This window comes from Hippoglossus stenolepis, chromosome 17 (assembly GCF_022539355.2).
Source record: "Hippoglossus stenolepis isolate QCI-W04-F060 chromosome 17, HSTE1.2, whole genome shotgun sequence".
Taxonomy (NCBI): domain Eukaryota; kingdom Metazoa; phylum Chordata; class Actinopteri; order Pleuronectiformes; family Pleuronectidae; genus Hippoglossus; species Hippoglossus stenolepis.
In genome coordinates this window covers 20,987,016-21,008,620 of record NC_061499.1, presented here as the reverse complement: position 1 = coordinate 21,008,620, position 21,605 = coordinate 20,987,016, and the positions used below count along the sequence as shown (strand labels likewise).

Below are 21,605 nucleotides of genomic sequence, written 5' to 3'. Positions count from 1 at the left end.
GCAAAAAATGTCCCAGATTACCCAAATTTACCTGAGCGTTTGCAGACGGCTGTTTGACTCACTGCACGACCAAAAATATTATTCTAGATTTTCTTTACCAAAGCATTTAATCAGCTTTGTCATTTTGTAAAATACCAAAGTGTGATGTAATTCCTCACCTTTAATTTAATAACTGCAGCCTCCTGAACACATTTTACCGTCACCTCTTGTGATTGTGTCACAATTAAATTAAGAATCAAGCCATGAATTAAGAACAAATCTTACTTTGCAATAATTGATTGATAATTGAAAATTGCCTACGAGTCTCTAATATTCATGGCCTAGATAGTCAATGTTGACTGAAAGATACTTCTGCTTCATAGTCAATAACATGAGAATGCACTTTCAAATATCCCCCTTGTTTATTATCAGCAATTAGTCAAATACAAATAAACAAACAGTAGGAAAAGGACAGATTTATCTGCGACTTTTTCACAAGGTTATCAATTTCCCTTTTAGCACACCCACATTCACACCTCCATTTTTTTTCTAGTTTTATGTATCCATAACATCTTGTGTAGTAAAAAATGAAACATTATTATGGTACATGAACAATAAATAATAAAAAAAAGAAATATTTAGCACTTTATTTACAACTCATATTCCAAGTAATATAAATTAAACATTCCATTAATTTACTAGCAACAAATTCCACAGAATATTAAACTGCCATTCTCTGGCAACGATATGATGCCTCAGTTCTAACAAATAATACAACGTTCACTTTGGGTGACTGGACCCCCGAGCTTCCATCAGGCAGTGATGTTAGGCAGCACTGTATGGTTTCAGTTTTCACATCAAAATGTCGCCGTATAATGATTCTTCCTGAAATGTGCTCTTATCAGTAGAAAAGCTCCTACATGGGATTTGATCATGGGATCCACAGGTCACCCAGGCTGATGTAGTCCGACTGAAAGCTCTTTAAGAAAGTGAGGCCACAACTGTTTCCTCTCTCTGAAATACATGAATGGAGAGTCTCAGTAAACATGAATGGATGAGTGAAACCTGTAAGACAGAGCTGAATGCTTCTCAGACAGTTTTTTTCTGTAGCTGTGAACAGGAAGGAACCTCCTCAACAAAACTAAGTACAGGGGAGTGTTTGTTGTTGAGCTGCAGACGACATTAGACCGATTTGAGGACGGTGCAGACAGGACATCTCGAACACCTTAAGACCTGTGTGGATTCAAAATGAATCAAGAACAAAATGTCTACAGAAGATGGAGGTTCACTTTCTTTTTAGTTACCGATGATGTATCAGCCTTTAATTAAGCCAATACTTACTATTTGTAAATACTTACTATTTGTAAACCAGAAGCCAAAATTCTGGGATGAACGCAAAATCTGAGTGAAGGCTGAAAAAAATGAAATAAGAAGGTGGGAGCACATCGATGAGCTGCGTAAAAACTGATGATTCACTTCAGGAATCATCAAAAAACAAGTAGAACACGTAGAGGTTCCTAATTCCCTAATTCCCTGTTAACTTGCTGAACGGTAGAAGCTGCCTTCAAATGACAAAACAGAACAAAGTGGTGGATGTCAATCTCGGAAACTTTCCAAAACTAACAATCTGACATATCTGTGGAAGTTGTCAGTCATCCAGGTGATGGCATCTACAGGAGTTGTTCCAGTGTCCACTGGACTTGCTTGTTTCATTTCACTTCACTGGAAAAGCCTTTTGGATGAGAGGTGAAACATCCTCAAGAAAAACCAGTAAAGTCCAGTTGCCTGTGTACACTCGAACAACTCCTGAAGATAACATCTGATCAGCTCACACTTCAGCCCCTGGCCAGAAGTGTGAGCTGTTATCACAACTCATCATATTCCAAAAGAGATGAAAGGCAAGAGCTCTCGGAGATAAATCAAATCTTCACTGACGGGCATTTCCCTCCACCGTTGAGCGTCACTACTGAGGTTCAAACACTTTGACCTTTTGACATGATCGGGCATCACGCCATGTGAAGTCGTTAGTTTGTAGCAAAGTGAGATCGCAAAAGAATCTAGAAGATTTACGTCACAATCTAAAACAACAGAATTGATTGATTTTATGTGTTTGTAAATGTTGTGAATGTATTTGAGTATTTGACGCCATCCATGTCTACGTCTTTTGTTCCTCCCCTGTCACAGCTACAGAGTTTCGTGACGATGAATGCGTTTCTATGGGTCTCATGCACTCTGAATCCACAACAGTGACGTTTATCCATTAATTACAAAAGTAAAAATCCTGAAGTCACAGTCAAAAGCTCGTCAGAGAATAAATGAATTCAGGCAGAGTTTGGGACGTGAACCTGTACATACTAGAAAGGTAAGGTTGAGACCACAAAAAAAAAAAAAAAGAAATCTATTTACACGGAGTCCCATCGTATCACATACAAGAGGTAATAGAAGAAAAATATTACAAACATTGGTGAGTTCTGTTTGCAAAAAAGTCTACTTTTTTTACATTTCTAGCACAAGACTGTACACCATCTTGTATTGAGAGAGGCAGTTTCCTATGGTGAAGCTAGACATAAGAACATATCATGCTGCACTAATATAGTGCAAAATTATGCCTGAAAGACTGAGAAGGGATAGGCAGGCAGAAGTGATGACGGCTCGGGGATTCATTACACTTTTTTTTTCCTCCTCTGGTTTTATCTTCTCTTCTCGTGAGATGGATCCAGGCCATAATAACACTGTGGGTTCTGACTGTTCCTAAATGGGACAAAGAAGGGAGCGAGATTATCCCGCTCAGCTGAGGCAAAATTAACAAGAAGAGGATTTGTGCTTTTAGAGCAAAATCTTTTCGTGTGACCCTCTCCAACGGCCGTGGTTTGGATGTTACTGGCAGTAGTAGATGGCAAGAGAAGCAAAGGCAGACTTCCGAAAGAAGACAGAGAATTCATGAAGGCTCTTCTGAAAGTATCAAAACGGAAATAAAAAAAAAAAGACGACGACGACAGGAATATCAAGGCTGCTAATGGACATGGATTCAGTGTCTTGATCTTTGAGGTTTCTCTTTCCGTCAAACTCGTGTTCCTGGGATGTCTGCGTGTTGTTTGAACAATGCCCAGCGGCAGCCCTGACATCAAGGGGTTTCCATAGCAACCCCGTGTGCCCTGCAGTAGGACGGAAGTCTCCAGCTCAGTGCGGTCAGCAGGAAGACTTCTACATATCAGCGTCTCCGTCGTAGGCGAGAGTCAGCGGCTTCAGTCGGTTGTTCATCTGCCGTCGCTGAGGCTTCTTTGGCTTTTTGCTGCAAAACAGACAAAAAGAGAAAAGGTTTAGTGAAGCAGATCCCGAGTGTTCATATGTTTCCTAATACAACAGTATCCTCAGTCCTAATCACTTGGCCCTGTAGTTTATGTCTTCCTGTTTTTTACTTTAATTTCACTCAAATTTCAGTGTCTGATTTAAACTTCTCTGAAGTATTCCAAACTCTTCGCTCATCAAAATAACCTGTTAGATACTTTTTAGATTCATCCAATGCAGAGAAGATGAGGGGAATTTTAATGTCAAAGAAAACAACTGCACAATCTCTGCCTTTGTCTCTGACAGAAATCTAAATGTTAACAGAGGTACGTATCAGGTCAAATGTTAATATGGGGCAGCGTGGTGGTCTAGTGGTTAGCACTGTTGCATCACAGCAAGAAGGCTCTGTGTTCAAACTCTGATAGGTCAGCTGAACCAATGTCAACCAGGATTGGCTCCACCCTGCTGCATGGGTTGTATTTGGCTTTAGTTTGTCAAGTGATTTTAATGTTGCTCTCCTTGGAAACTTGTTGGAGAAACTTATCCATCATGTTTTCAGGGCTGAGTGGGACGACAAGCCTACTCCAATGAGAAGGTGAAAATAATGAATCATAGTATTTGATTCAGTTCAATGTGTGACTGAACGCAATGTGATCACATCAGCCTGCAGACAATGAGACGTGATTGTGTCACTATCAAGAAAATGTGAATTAAAAAAATGTCTAAATACATATAACACACACACACACACACACACACACACACACACACATAACACACACACACACATTGAATTGTCGCTGAACTGCGATGCAGCATAGAAATGATTTCCCCATTTACAATTAATAATCAGCAGTCATTATGTTCACTGTAATGGATTAATTTACCCAATTGTTCATTTGCTGTGGAGCAATGAGTGGAAATTGCTCCTTCAAAGGCTGATAAAAACTAATTATTGTGGAATGCTTTGGAAAATGGTCCGCAGTGAAGTAGAAGTGATTTAGAGTAAATGGGATAAAACATGGAGGAACATATGGTCCTGAGGAATTCCCATGCAATTATTCATCAGTGCAGAGAGAGTGTTGGGTTGTGTCACTGTTCAACACACACACTATCACAGGAGATAAAAAAAAATACAGCATGTACCACATGGTGGATACATTACTTTATCCACTTGAGCTCAGTGATGACATGATGATTATCTGGCATGACATGACATGACATGAAATGTGGATGGATGACCACAAGATGGTAGCAGAGGAGAACACAACTTCCAGTTGTGATTGGGCTGCAGGTCAACAATCAGCACACGCTGGATTCGAGGCTCAGGAGGAGGCAGCGAGGTTAGCGAGTGGGATCAGGTTATGTTCAGGTGTTAAGGCGATGGAAACAACACCTGCTCTTGAATCTTGGAAATCTAACACTAACATCTTACTATTGCAGAGGTTGGCTGATGATGTTGTTGTTTCTTTTGAATATTTTTCTACCACTTGAGCCTATGGGGGACACTTGAAATCATGCCCTCATCCCTCATGGCCCTTTAAACACTAGTTTACAATAATAATAATAATAATAATAATAATAAAAATGCTACTGTAAAAATGTAACCGGAAACATAGTGGATGAGATATATTTTCAGATACATAAGACGGAAATATATTTGTAAACCTGTCAGTAGAGATTTACCGTGTAGCAGTAACAATGGGTTTCAATTGAATGTTTTTTTGTGATAATCTGCATGCTGCTACACAGGCTCATCTAGCCAGACACAGATGGGAGCACTGATCATTTGTCTTTTGTATTTAATTGTTTATGCAAATCCAAACGTTTCCTTTCCAAATCCAGTAAGAAAATATACTTCTGCGTGACTGATACAGAAGCTTTGATCAGATAAGCCCTGAAAGGAATCATCCGATACTTGGGGACTTATTCGCTTTTTACAAATAAAAGAGCAAACATGGAAATTGTGTAGTTCGGACAGCTCACCTCCAGGAAGTGATCCACTGACATGAGTCAACAGGCACTCTAGGTGTTTGGCTACAAGTGGAAGTGAGTGACAGGGAGGTGAGGTGAAGCCTTTTCTAAGTGATGAGGGTTTCAAAGGGAGGTGGTGGGTGTGGCAGTGCCTGCTGCTGCTGCTGCTGCGGCTGTTGTGATGGAGGTGGCTCTTGGAGCTGGGCCTCATATAGCTGCTCCTGCTGCAGATGTGGTTGGAGCAGGCCGAGCTGCCGTAACTCCTCTTGCTCTAGTTTCTGGCAGGCGGGACATGTGTAAGGCACCGGGTCCATCCAGTAAACCCCGTCTGAGGGGGACTTGGACCCCGGCTCGGAGCAGAGGCAACAACCACAAGGACTGAGCAGGGAGTGTGAGAGTGGAGGTGGAGAAAGAAAAACAAGAAATGATAGGGCAAAACGATGAACTCAAAGACAAATGGAAAGTTAAATGAATGAATAAATGAAGGGATGAATGAATTAATGAATGAATGAACACGAGCAGTGATGTAATGAGGTCAAACCCAACGGGACTATGACCCGAGTGTCGTACTGATGCTGGTCTCCAGACAATTGAGCCTAATCCTAGTCAAAAGACTAGACAGCTGAAATTCTTTTAATGATAGAAACACATTTCATTACATTTTTAATTAATTACGTATAAAACAAGCCTGATTTTTCAAAAAGGAAATATTCATTAGGGATTCAATACTGATATCAGATGTCAGGCTGATACTCACTCTGATAGCTGGATCAAGTGCTAGTGACAATATGCCCATCTACTCTGTCTAGTTGTTACAAAACTCAGTGTTAGTTCAACCAGGAAGACTTTCTTTATGACTCATTTATTCACAATTCTCTCCCCCCCACTTTTTCTAATCAGCTGACTGTGAGTGACCACTAATCCAATCAGAAATCACCAGGGCCTCAATCAGCCAATCGTGTCGTTGCTGTCAAACTTTAAATGTGTTCTCCTTTCTTTTGCAGTCATCTTTCCCTGTGACCCCTCACCCTAAACACCCCCAGTCCCCATCTGCAGGAGCCTGGTGGAGGCCAGCAGAGTCTCAACCACACAGCCTCACCCCCTTTCAGCCATGATGGCATCAATAGGGTCTAATCGGCAGAAGTCTTTCATTTATGCCACTTAACTTTGTCCGCTTGTTGCATGGCTACATGCATCAGCAGTGCAGCAGTAGAGACTACCTGCAAGCTAGAGGAAGAGGGCTATGTGGACTAAAAGCAAAGGGTCAACAGTTCGGAGGTTTCGTTTAAGATGAGTTGATAATGAATTTCCTTTCTTTTAAGAACAAACAAACCAAAATCAGTTTCAGTGGCATTATAGAGTCAGTTTTACCTGAATTAAGACTGTTTTTAACACATTCTTCATGTGTTTATTACTTTCATCAACTATTCATTTCATAGCTTTTACTTCCCTTCGATTCCCAGTCCATTCCACGAGGCTTATTTAAGGAAATTACTGTGTCTGTTAACCATCAGCGACAAACACGGCTCTGTCCTTCTACACTGATCCCCATTACATCACTGACTGTAGGTGAATGACAGCATGAGTGGTAAGTAAAGTGATGATGGAGTCCGAGCAGAAATAAAAGACCCTTCGGTGTTGGTACATTACCATGCTAGGTATGTCATGGAGATTATAAATACGAGCAGAACAAAGGCTCCTGCTGCGACTCCATACACCCAGGTCTTCAGCTTCCCATCTGCAAAGAGAATCCAAGATACAAGGAGTTAATACACAGTAAGGATATAAACTCAGGTGTACGGTGGGTTAGGAACATGTGACATTTTATTTTGTAATTGTAAATGAGATTAGGAAACTTTTCTTTTTTCTAACCCTCTTCTGTGCAGTTAATTAGATACTTGTTTTTTTTCTTTCAACTTCTTGAACATTATACAAGATTTTTGTTGATTTCCCAGAGAATAATTCGTGGATCTTGAAAACAAATCAGGAGTCGGGAAAACAAAACAGGTATGTTCCGTCGACTGATATTTATGAGTTTGTGCAATTTGGTGCAGATCCAAATTTAAAAAATCATGATCTAATGAATGTGAATTTGGTTTCATAAGTGGACTGTTAGGGCTTGGCGGAGGTATGTACTCCCTTAGTGCCCTTCTGGTTCAGCATCGGGTTTTAGCAGCTCAACAGCACTACAAACCGCAGCCTCTCTAAAGCAGCTTAAACACAATCTGAACATGAGAACCTTCATGGAGGAGGATTTATTGCAGAGCTAAATTAGTTTCAGATAAACTGCCCACTGACTCTTCCGTTTACTGTGTTCATTTCCTTCTCTGAGCTTAAGGGGGCAGTAGAGTGTGACAATAAGTCATGTCCGCTAATCGTGAATGGAACACACAGATGAACAATACAAAGCCTTTAACTGCAGCACACAGCACATGCAGGAGAGATGTTGACTGCTAAATGTGCTGTTGTAGTGCAACACCTTCATCTATAAATATGCTGTGATAAGTCCGTGTTAATGAGAAAAGATTACAGAGTCAGTTCATGTGTGTTCCGCTCATATGATTCCTCCTTGTGGAAACCCAATTAAAAAGGCAGCCTGTTATTTCAATATGCACAGTGAGATGAATATTTGATTGGAGACTGTTTCAGAGCTGTAGTCCTTCTCCATCCCTTCATTCCACTTTGTTATATTCTGCATTAATGATGTCATTTAAACATGACCTCCTTCCTGTTCTCATCCTGCATTCATCTAAACTTTTCCTCTTTCTATTTGATCTGATTTATATCCCCCCCCCCATTCCTTTCCCTCTCATTTTAACACCCTCATACCTTTTATCTTTTACCTCCCCCATTCATTTATTTTTCTGTTGTCCTGTTCTTTGTTTTTTCTGAATCAGTTTTTCATCCATTCCTCTTTACACCTTCCTATCCCTTTGTCTCTTCTCTTTTTTCGCAATATTTCTCTTTGTTATTCCTCCTTTTCTATTTTTAGCTTCTGCTATTACTTCTTTCTCCTATACCGTTCTTTCTTTTTAACTATTTTCTACACTTTAAACTTGTATCAATCAACATCAGGTTAACACAAGTTCCAGCAGTGGGATATGTCGGACTGTATCGAGATGCGTTACCTGGACCAAAGGGCTGCAGGAACCAGGTGCGTCCCACCCTGCTTGGCGTGCTGGCTGCTGGCTGGGTGGGGTTCAAGGCCCGGATGGTCTTGACATCAGCCCTGTTGTCACCTGCGGTAGGGATCTCCAGCACGGGGATGAGGGTGCACTGATCCAGCTGACCATTTGACGTCATCACTTCAGTGTAGCCGTCTATACAGCCGCACACACCCATCTGACACAGGGAGGAGGCAGGTTTAATACAGTGACATGGACATACTCTCCTCTCGACTCTTTCCTCCTCTCGCTGTCCTCTTACTTCACGACAGGTGCGCTAGTCTTCCCCAGCTCCTTGGTTGTCTGACTCAGTGCGTGCCAACAGAGCCACTATGCGAGCATCAGAAAGGAAATGGCAGAAATCAAAACACCCTGAGGACCTCCTTCTCTGCCTCTATTTCTGCAGCCAAAAGCTCCTTTTATCAATTTTAAATACAATCCTCATTTTACAACCCCCAAAAACTCTTCTCCATCCTTCCTACATTCTACAAAGCCACTTTGTCAACTACTTTATAAAAAAGATAGAAGACATACTTTCTTCATTCTCCAACCCACCTTCTGAAATTACCTTTCCATCAACCACATCTTCATCCCCTGCTCTATCCACTTTCACCCCCGTCTCTCAATCAAGTTCTTACCTTGGTAACCTCCGCCCGCCCAACCACCTGCCCCCTTGACCCATCCCATCTCACATTCTCCAGTCTATTGCTCCCGACCTTCTTCCTTTTCTCACCCATCTTATTAACACTTCCCTGTCAACCGGCTGTTTCCCTCTCTTAAGGAGGCAAGAGTAAACCCTCTCCTCAAGAAACGCACCCTCAACCGGTCTGAAGTAAACAGTCTCTCTTCTTCCTTTTCTCTCCAAAGCACTTGAGCATGCTTTCTTTAATCAACTCTCTTCCTATCTTCACCAGAACAACCTTCTAGATCCTCATCAGTCTGGTTCAAGGCAGAACCTTGTCCACTCACTAATTCGGTCCCTCAAGGTTCCGTCCTGGGTCCCCTCCTCTTTTCTCTGTACACCAACTCTGTCGGCTCTGTCATTCACGCAAAGGGCTTATCCTACCTCATCTACGCAGATGACACCCAACTAATCCTCTCTTTTCCCCAGTCTGAAACACAGGTAGCAGCACAAATCTCTGCCTGTCTGACTGACATCTCTCAGTGGATGTCTGCACACCAGCTGAAAATTAACCTTGACAAGAATAAACTACTTTTCCTTCCAGGGAAAGGCTCTCCCACCCATGACCTTACTATCACCATTGAAAACTCTGTGGTAGCCCCCACCCAGGCCACAAGGAACCTGAGTGTGACACTCAACAATCAACTCTCCCTCACCACTAACACTGCTGCAACAATCTGATCATGTACATACATGCTGCACAAAATCAGGAGAACACGTCCCCTTCTCATTCAGAAGGCGGCACAGGTTCTGGTCCAGGCTCTGGTCATCTAACGCCTAGACTACTGCAACTAGACTACTGAGCCCTCCTGACATGTGACCCTTTGAAGCAGGTTGTTGTGTGCCAGTTGTGAACAAATCAACCAAAAGCTGTTTTCACTTCTCACAGGTTTAATGTCAAAATAGTTTCCAGAGGCCTGAAGAGAAAATAACAGCGGAAGTTGCATATTTTTTTTCCTTCTTTCGTTCCATAGCAATCAGTGAACAATGGATATCTGTGTTTCCCTTAATGGGTTTTGCTAATTGAATAATGTTTTTAATATTTTGTGACAAAATATACTTTGGTGACTATTGACACTTAAATGAATCCTCCGGTAGTCTGGGAATTGTTTGGTCTCTTTGTTATATTGAGTAAACCTTCAAAATATAAAAAGCACCAGAAAGAGCAAACATGGAAAATATGGTGTGTAGTTTGTGTTTGCAGCGCAGCCCTGCAGTCAAGTTGTGTGTTTGATATGTAAATGTTAACACCCGACTTTATTCTCTTTTGATTCCAGATTTTTTTCATTACTTATTTTTGTCTTTATCTGTTATTCTTCCTTTATCCTCTTTTTCTTTCGTCTTCCTACCCTCTTTCAATATTTCTATTCATCTTTCCTCTTCATTCTTCCATCCTTTCTTTCTTCTCTTTTTTAATAAATGTTTTTCTTCCACTTGACTTTCTTCTTGTTTGTTAAACAGCTTATTAAACCATTTCTCATTCCTCTCATTTTCCTTTCTTTCAGTTATTTCTTAGTTTTTCCCCACTTTCTTTCCTTGGTTCTACAGTATATTCTTGCTGTTCTTCCCTCAATTATTTTCCTTTCTTTCTTTTCTTCCCTTTATCCTGTCTGCCTCCTGTTTTCTCTATTCTCAATCATTTTGCAACCCGTGCGATTTATCTCTCCGCCCCTCAGGGGTAGTACCAACCCCCAGGCTGGAAACTGAACATGAATAATCAAATAAAGAAAAATGCCGACACAGGCTGAATAAACACAAGTGGGGGGGAGGGAGTGGGTTGACGAAGAGGAGGGGAGAAAAGATTTAGAATGAAGGCTCAAATGACTTGTGGACATTCTCTCAAAGCTGATCTTACCCTCGGTCAGTGAACATCTATCAACCTGTCACTTTCCTTCAGTATCATCCTACTTTGATTCTGTTGTCAAAGAGTCAATATAAAGCAGCAGAGCTGGCGTGTTGTTGTTGTTGTGTTGTTGTTGTTGACACATTTCCCTCTGGAAGGTTTACTTGATCACTTCAGGAAGCAGCTCTGGGTTTTTTTTGGTAACATCCACCATAAGAAACTCACCTTAGTAAACTCACTTCACTTTCATCTACATACATCTTGTATTAGGTCCTGGTCACAGCAAGGTTCACTATTAACACACTTATTGCTTATTAATATGGTATTAACATCCATCTCTAGTGATCCAATAACATGTGGACAGCTCTATGTTAGTTCATGTGTCTCCTGTCGGATGATCAGATTTCCCTTACCTGCTCTATAGACACATAAGAGAGAGAGAGAGAGAGAGAGAGAGAGAGAGAGAGAGAGAGAGAGAGAGAGAGAGAGAGAGAGAGAGAGAGAGCGAAGAGAGAGAGAGAGCGACAGAGAGAGAATTTGCTCAGCCCTACAAACTAAGATTTTACCTATTTCAAATGGCCCAAAGAAAATCAAAATCAATATTTGTCACTGGCCACAAACAAAATGAGTGTATGGGAAACAATCAGGAATAAAAAAATATGGGGCGAGCCTATCGCCAATTGGTGATGGTGCATACAATGTGTCCCAGGAAGAATTTATGTACACATTGCTAAATAATTGGACCACATATGTCTGAGACCAACTCCACATATGGCCTGAATGATCAGATTTAAAATGCATTCCCAATGCTTTGTGGGTGTGTTCACGCCAGAGCTTAGAGCTGTCTCAACAGAGAAATGGGCTCTGTAATATACAATAAACTGGAATCTCTTTAGAACACAGTTTGAGAAATGTCAGTGTGAGGACAAGAGGAGCATATGTGAAATACTGTTTGTTTAATTCTGTTAATTTAATTGAATATATAAAAGACTTAACGAAGACAAATCACATCTTGGAATTGTTGGAACTAGAACAATTCATCCTGACGGTATAAATGCCTGAGACCAAACTGTGCTATGTCCATGTAATAAGATTAGATTCCTGGTGTATTGTATCACAGCAGAAAAAATATTTTGGAGGAGTGTGGAGGAGGTGAACTGTAAAATACAAAATGTTTTGCTCCTTTCTTCAACTGCTGCTGCCTGTTAATTGGTGGAGCATCACAACTGTCTTTATTTGGGTCTTTTGGGTTGATTGAACTTTGTATTGAGGCTCATTGTTGTATTATTCAGTATTTTTTGGTTTATTCTTAAAATCAATTCAAAGGTCTTATGTCTTGGATCTTAAAAATGTGTCTGGTACAGACAGAGCTTTGTAAAAGTCTGCAGGGGAAACTGTGCTTTCCAAAGGTAGTTTAGAGAATTAGATGTTTTAAACCCCTCAGACTGCTTGGTGTTTGGAAACAGGGCCAGATATTACAGTGTTGAGGCTGTTTTTGTTAATGTCGGAGTTGCATCAAATAGCAGCTTTGATAAGGCTTTGATTTAGCTGTGCAGTCGCATCCCAAACTCAGCTATGTGATGGTGCTATGGTGTGATGATGCTGTCAGTTCTGTCAGACAGGGCATGTGTTTGATAGTGTAGGGTGGTGTGTGTGTGTGTGTGTGTGTGTGTGTGGGTACACAAAACCACCCCTCCTCCATATCTTGCTCTCTCTCTCATCCCTGATTCCATTCATCACCCTGCAGGGGATCCCCAGCTCCACAACTATCTCTGGAGGATGGCTTCAGAAGCTGCCGCCATGCAAACAGGAGCAGCAGGAGTTCAACAGCAGACAGAGCAGGGAATGAGGGATCATTTACATCTGCTTAGTGGCAAACAAAGAAAAGGAAGTATTTTTCATCATTTTATAGGACACACACACACACACACACACACACACACACACACACACACACACACACACACACACACACACACACACACACACACACACACACACACACACACACGTAAATATGAATGTACATGTATTGTGACATACATCATTTCAAATGTCATGTCACACGCACATTCCCTCACACTATGGGTTTTGCACTATACCCACACTGTGTAACTTGGTCCGTATACCTCTCATCTGTCGCCTTCTCTTGCTTCCTTGCTTCTCTATATCATAAAACCGCATCCTCAAATCATTTATCCTCTGTTCTGTGGTGATTTCTGCCATGTGGCATATAGTGTATTTGCACTGTTAAAACATCATTATAACTAGTTCTGACAAGCATTCTTAAATCTTTTGAGATTTGCTATGAAAACCACATGTCACGGCTTGCATGTCATATAAAACATGTCAGAACCATGGACAGCGACAGCAGGAGAGAGCAAGAGATGTGTCGTCTCTGCCTTATACCAAATATATACCGTACCTTACAAAAAATAACACCACTTAACAAAAGCCTGTTTTAAATGACTAATCTGTCATACCGAGGAATAACTGGCAGCACAGGCTGTTTCTTCTCTATAGCAGCACGGTCTTTTCGTATTGCTGGCACAGGCAGCAAGTGGCAGTGGGCAGAAATGAATAGATGTGGATTCAGTGATTCATTTCCAGACCAGTTATCAGTCTGTCAGTTATCTGATGTGATGACATGACAACAATGCACAGCACAGTCAGCCCAGCTTCTTTTTAAATATACACATTTTGTAATTAGTTTTCAAACACTATGCTATTGAGGATTTATAATTTATATTATAATTTATATTATTAACAGTACATAAGGTTTCAAAAATAGAATGGACATTCTCCTATTTGACTAAAACCATTTGTAAGTGCCTGACGAGCACTGACTCTGTACTAGGTCCATATGTAAACTCCCTGGCATTTGATCCACTGTTGAGAGCAGTGACCCTTGACCTTTCTTCTGTTACCCTGAGGATTACATGAGCATAACATACCTCCCTTAGTGCCCAAGCGATGCTATCAGCACTTCAGAGTTTCAGTGTGACATTAATGGGCCACTATAAAGATTTAGCACTGCTTTATAGTTAGCAGACTCTCAATGAAACCAAGAATGGTTAAGGTTGAAGCAGCAGAGGCCAAGACATCCTGCATTTAAGTCATCAATCTGAGCCATTGTACCCTACATTATATATAATTGTGGTGGTCCCTGCCCAGTATGCCTGTGTGTGTTTTTGTGTGTGTGTGTGAGTGTGCATGCTGTGAGAGGCTCTGTCGGATCCATATCATCAGCAACTCTGTCCCGAAGCTGTTTTTGTACAACTCAATTGCAAATCTGTGTCCGAGGGTCCATGAAGGCACCTCGTAGGAATATGTCAGCGGACATTTGGGCTTAAAACTTGGTGTAAATGACCTCGTTTCGAGTTGAATATGAATGCTTGCTGGCACTTGGATGACACCACGAGCAGTTTGGAGGCATGTTGTGTTTTTTCTGTTGTTTTATTACAGCTGAAGAAGAAGTCGCGATTGACTTTAACTGTATTGGATTCTGCTCCAACGCTGTTTACCCCTGAGACTCCAGAAGTGTTTTGTGGACTCAAACACTTCACCCACTCCTCCATCGGCATAGGGGTGAGTAGAATATGAGTGAATTTTCATGTATCTCTAGAGCTGGTGCAATGTATAAAACAGCTGCTGAGTTGCTGGCCTCACTCTTTTCAGCAGCAGATGCCTGAGAGTACAAACTTAAAACCAGAGCACTGGCAGGTCCCAGTTCAGCCTGACATTTCAGCCTAACAGCTGTCTGAGGAGAACACCATTGATTATCCTCCTTCTCTCTCCAAGTGCCACTTTAAATTCTGCCCTGGTATCCACCGCAAATTAGACTCAGTGTGTCATGCATTTATTAAAGCAACACTATGCAACTTTTTGAAACTTTAGAAGCTTCAAAACTAGTTTGATGATCCACTGACTCTTAATAGGGAGAGTGGTGCCACTTTCATTACCACTCCTCACTCTGAAAGTCTGGTCTTGCTCAGTGTAACTTTGGTGAGTGGGTACTATCTCCTTGTGAGAAGAGTGTAACTGACTGATAGTCACAGCTTAAATGGCCAGAATCAGGTCCAGCAAGTTCAGGAGTAATGCTAAACTGTAGATAAGTTAAAAATGTCTAAGGAGACATTTGTTAAATATCAAGAATTCTAAACAAAGTTTGGTATATTTGTTACAGCGCCATGCTCTTCTGGTTTAGGAAGCCGGGGATCATTGGTAATATCCACCCTCCGGTTGTTTCAGATTCAGTCAGTCTCTGCTGAAGAGATTGATAGGCTACGTTTTTTCTCAACATGAAAATATCACCCAACGTAATTAATCGTCATGTGTGGCCGCAGAGGGCACTGTTGCTCAGTGAAAAGTGTTGCTTTAAGCCCATCTAGTTTTGTTTAAAAAAACAAATCTTTCATTTTATGAGTGTGAAGCATTGTCATTGCCATTGTTTTACTGCTTAAAAGTGGCGAGCAGCAGCCAACTAGAGTAAAATAATATGATGCCGTGGGTTTGATTTCCTCACATTGGCTGCTCTCCACAATGTTTTAAGTCATCAGCCTCCATAGTGGAGGACAAGCCTAGAGGGTCCGCACTGAAGCCACACAAGGGAGGACAATTATCTCCAAAATAGTACAATACACCAGGGACGGGAACAAAAGATGCTTAGAGACCCCAAAAGTAACCAAAACATACCCCAAACGATGCAAAGACACTCAAAAATAGAAGGAACGAAATGCACAGAGAGATGACAAGAGACTGCAAGATATACAGTATCAAAAACACAACGACATGTGGAGACATTATACTGTAGTTACCAGAAGATGGTGTGAGATTTCAAGAGAAGCCAAAGGCATCATGCGACAGAGATGCTGAGTAACAGTAATTATGCTGTTTCACCCCAGTGTGGTGGACTGTCAGATTTGTTCCTTTTTTTAACCAACTAGTGCAATGGCCATTCTAAACCTGCCTGTTGGGAATGGGCTGTTTTCCTGGCCTATGTTAATGATCCTGAGCTACTTCAGAATGATTCCTTGTGCGTAGTTAATTGTTTGTGTGCTGGACGTTGTGTGCAGAGCTTTTTAAAACAATGAAACAGAATGTAATACTGTTCAGATCTGTGGTTAATAACGAGTTTGAATGATTAACACAACTTTTTCCAAATAAAAGTTCTTCAATTCAGCTCGATATAAAACATCACAGAAACAGAACGAACGCTGTGCTTTTACACTGAAGACAACTTGCTAAAGAGGAAGTGATTCTACGTTGCTGCCACACGAGAGATCTGTTCCTGCGGTACCCACGAACATGTCAGACCGATATGATTAAACACAAATAATGTGGTGGTGATTTTAACCCACTTGCATACTGCTGCTGTAGTTTATCGGACATGTTCAAGTCGATATGCAGACTGAAGGCAAACTGCCCTGCCCCCACTGACAGCTACACACTGCAGGTCGCCTGTTTATTGATAATTTATAAATATTAAATGTATTACGCATCCAAATCGCACTGAATCAGGCACTGCATTTTGCTGGGCCATTAAGGACACACATGCCAAGTTTGAAGCCGAATAAGATGAACTGTTCGTGAGATATGCATTCCACATACTAATAGACAGACAGACGTTTGTGGAATTAGAAGGTAGAATAAACAAAAGAGATCTGCCAATATCTCACAAGCATGACACCAATTCCTGGAGCTACAGCTTCAATAAAAATACCACTAGGGAAACCAGAGCTGCATACTGTGGATCTGAAAGACATCTGACAATAGATGTGTGATAACCTGGTAGTCACTCACCTCTGTGCAGAGGGAACGTAGCTTGGTGCAGGGCGGGTCGCAGGATCGGTCAGCAATCGGCATGGAAGTTGCCAGGCATCCACCTGCAGGGCAAAGGCCAAGAAGGTCAAACTCCCCTGTCGATAACCAATGTTTCAGCCATCTTAAGATTTTGGAGGATGCTAGGTAACAATATCACAGTCGAGCCAATATTACAGGACAAATGTGTCCCAGATTCCAAACATTGCACCTCTGCAGATTGTTGAGCCGGAGGTGGTAAAGCTGCAGCTCTCTTTGCTGTTGTCTCTTTGAAGAAGACTTTCACTAAGTTTCAGCTCATTAGTACAATGAACCTCGCCATGCAGTGCGACGCTGGAATAAGTTCATAATTACGAGATTTTTGGGAAAGCACTAAAATGCCACTTAAATCTCCAGACTAATTGGGGCAGCTGTATTTTATTCTTGCTGTGGCTGACATAATGCCTGAAGGCTGCGAGGGTACCTTCATGCAGAAAAGATGGGATATTATTTCCATTGCCCATTATGTGGCATTTTAATACATTAAAAGTTATGTTGGGGAAATACATCACACAACACATAAAGAGTACATATTAGATGTGCAGATTATTGTCTATACCCTCAGTGGAAATCTAATCAATACATCAGAGGGAGTTAGGAATTAGCTTGAATAGCATATTGTCCTACGGCGAAGTCATTGTGCGACAGCTACTGCACTCACCACTATATGGAAAATTTGAATGGTCATCACCTACATTGGTAAGACATGGGCATGTATGTGTGTTGGTTGATAGATATAGTATCTAAATTGCTGAGAAAATCAAACATACTTGATTGGATTCCTCAACTGTGAAACCAGATCAAAGGAAATGTTCCCCATACAAACTGGGGAATACTCATTACTAGAATTGGGAGAATTATTTGATCCCATTATTGCTATGCAATGTAGTGCTTAGGGGCCAAGGGGAACTCTTTAAATTCAACCGCTCTTGAGTAAATCAGTGGAATGGCAAGAGGGAAGATACAGTTCACTTTCAGGGAATCTAACATTTTGTATTAATCTCATTCCACCCCTGACTACGTATTCAGAATTTTTGGAAGAACCAGGGCAGGAGTTGTCATTCACTCACTTTTAAATAGGGTTCATCCGAGGTTTTGCTGAGTGAATAACGATACAGGGTAAGGAGTGTGTACTCCCACTGAGAATAAAATAAGCTGGATAACGCAGATAGACGGTACAACTGACAATGATTCAACCAGCAGACACTCAGAGGAAACACATGTCTGTGAGACCACAGTAATCTATCAGGGCCTGTTGAATATTTATCAGGCAGCGTGCTCAGGGAGCGAGCTCGGTAGGAATATTCATGAGGGGAACACCACTGCTTGCCAGGCAACATTCACAAGAACGGGGCAAATGTGGTATGCCACAGATAGGCACACCATATGGAGTAGAGGGTACACTGACATTTCTCGTTCACTCAGACTCAGAGCTGAATGTTATAAACTCACAATTATTTAGGGGCAGGGGTTAACTCTGACATGTGATGGACGATGAGATTAAACTGAAGCTGTAAATGTAACACTGCTGCAGATTAAAACCTCATCTGCTTACAGCTTCCTGGAAGTCGCTGTCAAGAAATGCTCAAAGTACTATCTGGGATTCTGACCTGCTGGATGAGACAGTTTTAAGTAAGCTTATCCACAGTATCACCTTGCCACGCAGACCTTGTGTGTCAGAGCAGCAGTGAGAGCTTTGGAGCTCATTTAGGTCACATTCACATCCATTATATCTGACTCAAGCTCCAGACCAGTAGAGATAACAGCTGAGCTGCTCTGTCTCTCTGATAAGTGAGCAAACTCCATTTGCCAATCTGCTATGCCTGTTCAATGCATGTGCATTATTATTCATCTTGAATTGCACTTATTGAGAAAAAAATGGTTTAATTTGCCTGTGATGAATATTAAGACATATTGAAATGATACGATGCTAAAATGAAAGAGACACAATTTTTGTCAAAAACTTGAAGCTACACTCAAACGCCATTCACAACAGAGTAGTGTTGGACTCTGTGCACAGTTTTCCGTCAATCCACTGTGAAAATAATCTTTCTAGAGTAGTTGAAAGCTCAGAGATTAGTAAGTGTGTCCACAAAGTCATTGTGTGTCATTGTCTTGCTGCATGACTTCACCTGGGGAAGAACTTTCAAAAAGCCTTTCCGATCAATCTCAGAAAATGGCGAACACTGTTTACAAGCCTACATGCCATTGGTCAAGAGTATGGCCTTGTGACACTACGGTGCAATCGGTTTTAAGACAGCTAGTGATGTATCGTATCGTACCAGACATAATTGGAAAGAAATACTGTATATATGCGTTATTCATAATGCTTACCTGTAACATTAAGTCCATCTGAGCGCTGACACCAGACTTGGCGAGATGAGCCTCTCCATGGTGCAGCCTCCCACTTGTATTCAAAACACTGGCCGTCTGAGGGAAGAACATGCAGTGTGGGTAACAATGCAAAATCCATTCTCAATTGCATTATATTTAAAGAAACAGACACAGCTGCCAGTGTATTTAATGTGCAATAGAACTTAATTCAAACATCAGTCTACAACAGTTAGCTCTCTGCCTTCTCTGACTGACCTGTACATGGCCGTGCCTCCATCTCCTGCTCTGGACACTGCAGCAGGTTCTCCGGATCCTGGGCCACCACGGCTCTGGAGCGGACCTGGACAGATCCGAAGCCCAGGTCGTCACCACGTACGCAGCTGAGCTGGCACGGACTCCAAACGGTCCAGTCCTTCAGGTAGCACTCTCCTACAAACACACACACACACACACACAGAGAGCCACAATTTTAGGCAAAAACTACAGACCTGGTTGGCAAAGGCCTTTACCACGGAACCACTTTAATTGTTACGCATCACATGTAGCTCCAGTTGAAGCAACAGTTCAGCAAATGTCAATGTGCTGTTCAAATTAAAAGAGCATTGTCTGAGCATTGATTAATATATTGATATTCAAGAACCTTTTTTTAAATTTAAATTGTCACTACTCTCTGGTAGTATAATGGAGATACTGATTCAAAATATATCTTTGGTATTTCTGTACATTAATTTCTTGAAAATCATTAATTGATTATTACCATATACTATATACACAATTTCAGGTGGAAGTGAATAAAAACAGTATTTCAGTTAAATGGAGAAAGTGAGAGCAGCATATCGGTTTTACTGATGGGATTCGTGAGGTGGACATGCTCATTTTATACATACAACAAATAGATGTTACAAATAAAGATCCAATTCTCCCAGCAGCTGAGGAAATTCATCCAAATATGACAAATTTGAATTGAGAAGCTTTTCATTACAAACTGAACATTTGAAAATGGCAGGAACTGAAAACTGAATAACACAGGCTCTCACCTGATATTTGCAAACTATCATGGAAGGATATGAAATATTTCATTCAGCACATCCGTTCAAATGTCAACGTAGCTCAGTGGCAGTGGGAGGTTGTGTGTCTTGACAGAGGTCAGTACCGCACATCGAAATGAAATGAAAATCAAACTTCCTCTCAAATATTTTCCTTCCAAGGCACAATCCGTTTTTTTTTGTATTACTGCCCAGAAGCATGATGCTCTCAGCAAAGAGAGGATTCTCAGTTAAATAGGTTACACTGTTCTCTTTGTATTGGCATGGCTGACATGAGCACGTCTCTACACATTGAATTAATCATAACCTATCAGAAAAAAAAAAAGATCAAGTAATTAAGAAGAGATGTGCAGAATCACATCCTCTGTCTCACTTCTATTAAAGGGATAGTTCACCCAGAAATTAAAATTCACTCATTATCTACTCACACCTATGCCGATGGGGGGGTGGGTGAAGTGTGAGTCCACAAAACCCTTTTGGAGTTTCAGGGGTAAACAGTGTAGCTGATTAGTGACCTATCTTCAGACGTAATAAAACAAAAGAAAAACACAACATGCCTCCATACTGCTCGTGTAGTGTCATCGAAGTGTCCGGCTTCATATTCGACTTGAAACAAGGTCATTTACACCAAGTTTCAAGCCGTTTCGAGTTGAATATGAATGTCGGGGCTTCCGGACACGCAATGTCCCCACAGGAGCAGTATGGAGGCGTGTTGTGATTTTTCTGTTGTTTTATTACGTCTGAAGAAGGACTCACCATTGACTTCCATCGTATTGGATTCTGCTCTAACAAAGTTTACCCCTGAGACTCCAGAAGTGGTTTGTGGACTCAAACACTTCACCCACCCCCCCATCGGCATAGTGGTGAGTAGATAATGACTGAATTTCCCTTTAAGATATGTTTCCATCAGTGTTACTGCTTGTTTTCAGTTGGTAAGTCAGAGAGGACAGGAAACGCTCCGGATCTGACTGAGTCCTTTTTGACCTTGTTCCCCCCTCGTCCCCACTAAGCCAATTAGCTTCATTCTGGCCTGATTACGCCTACACATAATCCAAGCTGGAGTACTCTGTGTAGAGCAGATATACACATGTACATACACACTTGAACACACACTGCAGCTGCTGCAACTTAGCGGCAGCTGAGAGGCCTTCACTGAGGTACAATAAAACCCGGTTGCCACAACACATCCATTATCAGCTTTGTAAAAACGCTTCCCACATCGTCCTTGGCCTCCCGCCTGTTAACATCAGCTCCGCATTGTGTGCCACACTCCGGAGCTCTTGAAGCTCTTACAATCAAAATCATTTAACAGTAAGTGCTTCAGGGGTCTTTCTTGTCATTGTGAAAAGGTGCGCTGAGCACAATTGCTAGTACTTAAGAGTCATCACGCTGAGAAAGGCCATATTTTTTGTTGTACCCAGTTGACAGTGTCAAGT

The 21,605-nt window shown here is 41.4% G+C and overlaps 1 protein-coding gene across 2 annotated transcripts in view; it reads right to left on the bottom strand.

Moving 5' to 3' along the window:
* Window positions 1–382: 382 nt before the first annotated feature.
* thsd7aa (thrombospondin, type I, domain containing 7Aa) overlaps window positions 383–21,605 on the bottom strand; it is a 141,750-nt gene continuing 120,527 nt past the window's right edge. Inside the window, exons 23-29 of one of the 2 annotated variants that reach the window (XM_035181948.2) lie at window positions 19,379–19,552; window positions 19,124–19,219; window positions 16,733–16,815; window positions 8,370–8,583; window positions 6,892–6,979; window positions 5,254–5,619; window positions 383–3,271 (exon numbers count right to left, since the gene is read on the bottom strand). In XM_035181948.2, the coding sequence (XP_035037839.2) occupies window positions 5,349–5,619; window positions 6,892–6,979; window positions 8,370–8,583; window positions 16,733–16,815; window positions 19,124–19,219; window positions 19,379–19,552 (926 nt within the window). In that variant the 3' untranslated portion in view covers window positions 383–3,271; window positions 5,254–5,348. The remainder of the gene's footprint in view (window positions 3,272–5,253; window positions 5,620–6,891; window positions 6,980–8,369; window positions 8,584–16,732; window positions 16,816–19,123; window positions 19,220–19,378; window positions 19,553–21,605) is intronic. The other variant, XM_035181949.2, reaches the window with a different exon arrangement.